We start from the raw sequence: 6,315 nt of genomic DNA on the forward strand, positions 1-6,315 counted from the left end.
TCAAGCAGACTCCACTATGATGGTTGAATTTTTAGCTTGAGCATCAGGCACCCAAGTAGCGAAATGGTTGAGAGATTTGCTCTATGAAATTCCATTGTGGCCTAAACCAATGGCACCAATTTTGATACATTGTGATAATGAAGCAACTGTATCAAAGGTATATAATCAAGCATGTAATGAAAAAAGTCAATATATTGGACTTAGACAAAGCATTGTAAGACAAAGAATTAGTGATGGTATAGTCATTATAAGTTATGTGAAGTCTTGTGAAAATTTAGCAGATCCATTTGCTAAAGGTCTAAAAAAGGACTTGATAATAAAAGATCTCAAGAGAGATGGGTCTTAAGCTTATCAACTAAATCTTCAATGGTGGGAACTCACCTTGACGTTTGTGGCTGATTTGCAAGTCTTAGGTACTGAACAATCTACCACATGGATGATTGCAAGCACTAATTTATATTTTTCATCCCAAGGTGTATAGTGCTTGGTTCCCGTAATGTCTAAGGTAAGGTTAAACAAAAGTTCTTAATAGACCCATAACATGTATATGTTGAAGTACTATAATTACGGAGTACTTCCGATGGGAGCTACCTATGTGAGTGGAAGTGTGGCGGTTTCTAGGAGTTAAAGGCTTGACTCTAACAACACTCATGAATAGATGCAAAACACAAGGCCATAAAAAGTGTTGGCAAAACTAGATACAAAGTGAGCAAGGAAGCTTGTGTGTGTTTAGTGGCTCGACTAGTCAAATGAAGAATCGATGGTTCAATGCTTGGTCAACCACTCAATTTAGACTAAAACTAACTACGCTTGCTAAGTGAAGGCTCAAATCTACGATATACCTTAATTTATGCACAAGGTTTCCAAAGTTATTGATATTTAGAAATTTTAAAAATGGTGGGGGAGTGTTGGTGTATTTTCAAAATCAAAGATTCTGTCACATAATGAAAATTTATTTTAGCTCAAAAGTTATGTCACATAAAGTGACATAGTATGACTATTGGATTGTAGGTAGATTTTCATGTGAATGGTTATATCTCTTGGTAAAATGACATCCAAAGGTTATGAGACGAATTGAAAAAAACACCATAGCTCAAAAGTTTAAATATGAAAAGTTATTGTTTCAAATTATAACTCAAAGATTATGTTTTATGGAATGAATAGTGTCCTTTCATAAGATGATTATTGAAATAATACCTTTATCCAAATGTTGTGTCTTGCAAAATGTAAAGATGTCTTTTAGACAAAATGGTGTCTTAATGAAAAGCTTGTGCCCTTGAAGAAGAGACACTTGCAAGCCTATATAAAGGGCTTGTTGCCAATCATTTTGATACATCAAATCAAAAAACAAAACAAGAGCAGAAAAATCAAGAGTAAGAAAAGTTTTGTGTTCTGTTAATATAAACATTTAAGTTCCAATCAACTGCAAAAATGTCCAAATTCTTTATAATCTACTTGTTGCAGAAAGTAGGCTATAAGGTCGAACAATTACAAACCTTTGGGTGTATTTAGTGGTCTACTCTCGTAAAGTGCATGGCGAAGTTAGACATTGACTTCATTGTATCCCTAAGGCTATTCGCATTATTCCTGTTTGCATATCGAGTGGTGGGGTCGAAATAAGTCTTAAAGATAACGTCTATTGAAAGGCTTACCTTGAAGTCAATTTTGCCGATTCCTTAAATTCCATCTTAACTCCATTTGCACCAACAACGGTATTGTTAATTGGCATGGATTGTGCTCTCAAATGCCTACATTTGTGACAAAAGGTGAACTACTCAATCGAACTGAACAATTTAAACCTCTATTTCATATTAAGGAAAAAAAAGAAAAAAAATCAATAAACAGAATTTTTTTTATGTTCATATTCCATTGCTAAGATCTCATAGATATATAATATATGGATGGATACAATTGCTTCTAACAAAGGTGTTGATTAATAAATTAAAAAAAATTCAACATCCAAAAATTAAGTTTAAATGTGTAATTTTAAAAATTTTAAGTGTCAAATTAAAGCAATAAAAAAATTATTTAATATATTATTAAAGATTTTTTTATCAGCATTTTTTGAAATGAGATATGTGATATAGGAATTTTAAATCAATATAAGTAAAAAAGAAAGAATGTATATATAGTTAAAGAGAAACAATATAAGATTAAGGTAAACAATAAAAAAATTCTTAAATAAGATTAACTAAATATTGAGTGAGTCTTAACTACTTAATTTTTTATTGAAATTATATCATTATATGATTTTAGAAAGGAATTACCAAATGTATTGAAAATATATTAAATATTATAACAATTTAAAAAGTAGCGTGGATAATGAATATGGATATATCGAATTCACTTCTCTCATTCTGTCAAATTACTTTTTCATGTAACTTTAATCATTGTTCCTGTGTATGGAAACCAAAATTTATGATTACTTCCTGCAAATATACATGACGACAATGAATACATTAAAAACGTAATGGACAAAAAAATAATCGACAGGAAAGGTGATTTTAATTGTTGAAATGTGGCTAGCGGTTCAAAACATGGCTTCTATAAATTGAGGATACCCAGTTGACGATTGAGGATGCCGAGGTTCACCCAACAATGCTTGATTAAATGCTACTGTGCAGCTCTTCTTGTTTCCGTAATCCTTGGGGAGGCTGAGCTATTTCTACAAACTCCACCATACTAGCTCACTCAAGGAAAACGTGACACATAATGAGCTAATCTTGCCAGTCAAAGGTAGATCTTGACCCATTAGACAAGCATTAATCGAAGAGGCTGAAATCACTCACTTACTTATTCTTGCATATTGTTGTACACTATTTAAACTCTTATAAAGATTCAGTTTGCAAAAGAACAGACAATACAAAAATGCTTTGTTTAGTTTAAAATCTTGTGATTAATTGATTGGTACATGATAGGTATAAAAAGTAAGATTCGAATCATTTTTGTCTAATTAAAAAAAAAAATTGAACCCTTTCTCTTCCTTCACCCAACCATGCTTTAGCTAGAAAGTTTTGACAGAGAAGGTTGTTTTAGTTGTTGAAATGTGGCTAGTGCTGTGATATATATGTTGATGAGGATTGAAGTTCAAAGCAAGGCTAGTATTTACGATGCCCAGGTCCAAAACGTGGCTTCTGTTGAGGATGCCCAGATGAGGACTGACGATGTCCAGGTTCAGAATTTTAAGGTTGTTTGATATTAAATTGTTGATAATACCTGGATGAGGGTGGAGGATTCCTGGATGAGGATTGAGGATATCGAGTTTCCAAGTAGGGCTTGCGTTGGCGGAATGGCCGGGTTGGAGTTCTAGATAGTGGTTGGGGTTGAGGTTGAGTTCCAGATAGTGGCTGGAGTACTTGAAGTGTGGATTGTCCTTCGAACGGATACGATGGCCGTAATTGGGTTTGAGTTTGGGGTTGTGACTGATACATAATATGGTCAGATTGTGGTTGGGGTTGAGGCCGTGGAGTGCCAGATTGTGCTTGCTGCTGTGGTCGAGTTCCAGATTGTGCCTGGTACTGGTGTCCAGCTCCAGAATGTGCCTGGTAATCGTGTCCAGCTCCAGAATGTGCCTGGTACTCGTGTCCAGCTCCAGATTGTGCCTGGTACCCATGTCGAGCTCCAGATTGTGCCTGGTACTCATGTCCAGCTCCAGAAAGTGCCTGGTAATAGTGTCCAGCTCCAGAATGTGCCTGGTACTCGTGTCGAGCTCCAGATTGTGCCTGGTACTCGTGTCCAGTTCCAGATTGTGCTTGCTGCTGAAATAGTCTTTGGAATTGTGATTGGATTTCTTCAATTGTGGGTTGTCTTTCTAACGGATACGATGACCTTAATTGGGTTTGAGTTTGGGGATGTGACTGATACATATTTTGGTAAGATGCAGATGGTGTGGGCAGGGTATTAGTGGAGCTAGGAAGCTGGTAGGTCTTGCTAAAAAGGTGATAGATCCAGTCTTCTTCCATTCTTCGAATTGATGCAATGGATGTAGATCTGCCAAAGCTCAATAAGATGTTTTCAAAATGGTATCGTTAATTGGCACAATATCTCTATTACTTGTATTAGCAAACGTTCTGAGAAGACTTGGACTGTGCTCAGGAATGCCTGCATTTGGGACAAAAGGAGAATATGGCCAATATAGCCATATGAAAAAACAAGTTAAAAAAGAAAATTAAGGAAACAAATCTATGTATCATATTCGGTTCAGACAATATAGCCATATGTATCATTAAAAGGGTATTTAATATCTATATTTCCTTTAATACAAATTTGACCTGGTCAAGTTTCCATGTTTTAGCTTTCAATAGTTTATCAAACACTTCTATAAATTTTTTTTTAGCACCTAATACCAAATAGTAGAAGAATAAAATGAATAACTAAAAGGCACAACTTAAGTAAAGGTCCTTATGCCAAGTACATGAAGTTTTTCATTAAATTCGATCAGATAAAAATTAAATTTGAAAATTAAATCTATTTAAGTTTATGAATTTGGCTTTTATTTGAATGTTTTTAATGAGGAACTTTACATACGAAAAATTTATACAAACTAAAAATCTCATTTTCGTGCCAAGGTTTTTCTCCATTTTTCAAAAATAAAACTGTAAAGAACAATTTGTCACTCATTCTATTAAAAAAAGAAGAAGGCAAAAGAAAACTAAGGAAACAAATGTCTAGATATAACTTAGATCTAACCAAGATTTGTCTAGATATAACTTGGATCTAACCAAGATTTGTCTAGATATAACTTAGATCTAATCAATATAACTTAGATCTAATCAATATAACTTAGATCTAATCAATATAGCCATATCAATATCGTAGCTAGATCTAACCAAGATTTAGAGAGAGAGAGAGAGAGAGAGAGAGAGAGAGAGAGAGAGATTACCTACTGATGCCAACGAGAGGACATGAAACAGAGAAATCTCTACTTCTTGAAATGAAGAGTTAAGGAAGGAAGAAATAAGAGAACCCTTAAATAAGCAAGAACAATGTGGTCATTAAAAGAGTATTTAATAACTATGATTATTTTAATACAAATTTGACCTGGTCACTTGTTTAGACATTTTTATAATGGAATCTTACAATCTTCTCTCCACTTTTTATACATGTTTACTTCCCTTTCAAATTTAATGACTACGTTTTTTGACTTGATATAGAGATTAAGAAAAAATATTTGGATTTTAATGTATTTCATATTTAAAAAAAAAAAAAGTTATTGCATTGATAAACTATAGTATTAATTATAAAAGTTAAAAAAATTATTAAAAATTATTATGTAAGAAAAAATAAAAGTTATAGGTGTTCAAAAAAGATTTGCTTGTTCATTGCAGAGTGAATTGGTTAGTGAATTTCATTGCCCACATTTCTATTTTTGCCCATAAAAAGTATAACATTTAGTTTTTTATTTATTTTTTAAATATAATAAAAATATAAAAATCAAAGTCATGGTGCAATTGGATTATAAAAAAAAAAAGGAGACTATAGTATAACTATTTTAATTATTATATAAAAATTGTCAAAAAAACAAAAGGGGCAGCCATAATCTGTTATATTATATTTCTAAATGACCTGGACATTTTGTGAAATGGGAAAAGGTTTGTTAAGAAATTTACAAATAATGCCAATTATTTGTAACTATGTAAGAGTTAGTAAGAGGTCAAATATGCCATGGCATTCATTTTTGTTGTTTTGATGTCAAGTCAAAAACATTTATTGCAATTTATTTATTCAATTTATGTCTCTATCCTTTGTCATCCAATTATGTTAATATGATCTAAATCATGAAAGCCCTTCTGGGTAAGAGTTAGTAGAAGGGCAAATATGTTCCATGGCATTGGCTTTTAGTGGTTATCCAATGTCACACTTATTGCAATTTATTTGTTCAATAATTTGTTCTCAGCATATAATTAATTATGTCATTATGGTCTTAATCATGAAAGCTCACACCACTATAAAATATTGTGGTCTTAATCATTTGTCATTATCGACCTTTATTTAGTCCATTGATCACGAGAAGGTCAACTTGTTCTCATTAATGATAGCCATGGTTACTCCTTTCTTACCGTCAAAGTATCTTATGTGTTTAATTTATTAATTTAGTCTCTGTATTTAAAATCTAATTAGTTTATTTCCTTCATTTTAGAAAATAAAACGATTTAATCCTTCCTCTTACGTCATCCAATTTTGCCGTTAGAGGTGATGATATCAATGCTAACATGGTACTAACAGGCAAATTTTGCTGATGTGTCAATGAAAAGAGATGGAGCTGTTGACGTGGTAGTGACACGTCACTCTTACATGTTGACGTGGTATTGCCGC

The 6,315-nt window shown here is 32.7% G+C and overlaps 1 protein-coding gene across 1 annotated transcript; it reads right to left on the minus strand.

Moving 5' to 3' along the window:
* Positions 1 to 2,872: 2,872 nt before the first annotated feature.
* LOC148761721 (uncharacterized) lies at positions 2,873 to 5,008 on the minus strand. Its single transcript, XM_088807944.1, has 2 exons — positions 4,883 to 5,008; positions 2,873 to 4,101 (listed from the first exon to the last, which is right to left on the minus strand). The coding sequence occupies exon 2, from the start codon at positions 3,960 to 3,962 to the stop codon at positions 3,183 to 3,185; it is 780 nt and encodes a 259-aa protein (XP_088664070.1). The 5' UTR covers positions 3,963 to 4,101; positions 4,883 to 5,008; the 3' UTR covers positions 2,873 to 3,182.
* Positions 5,009 to 6,315: the final 1,307 nt, after the last annotated feature.

This window comes from Theobroma cacao, chromosome 7, assembly GCF_053813885.1.
Source record: "Theobroma cacao isolate CCN51 chromosome 7, ASM5381388v1, whole genome shotgun sequence".
NCBI classification, from domain to species: domain Eukaryota; kingdom Viridiplantae; phylum Streptophyta; class Magnoliopsida; order Malvales; family Malvaceae; genus Theobroma; species Theobroma cacao.

Coding starts and splice junctions, on each gene's coding strand:
- LOC148761721 (XM_088807944.1), bottom strand. CDS start 3,962: ATGGAAGAAGACTGGATCTATCACCTTTTTAGCAAGACCTACCAGCTT.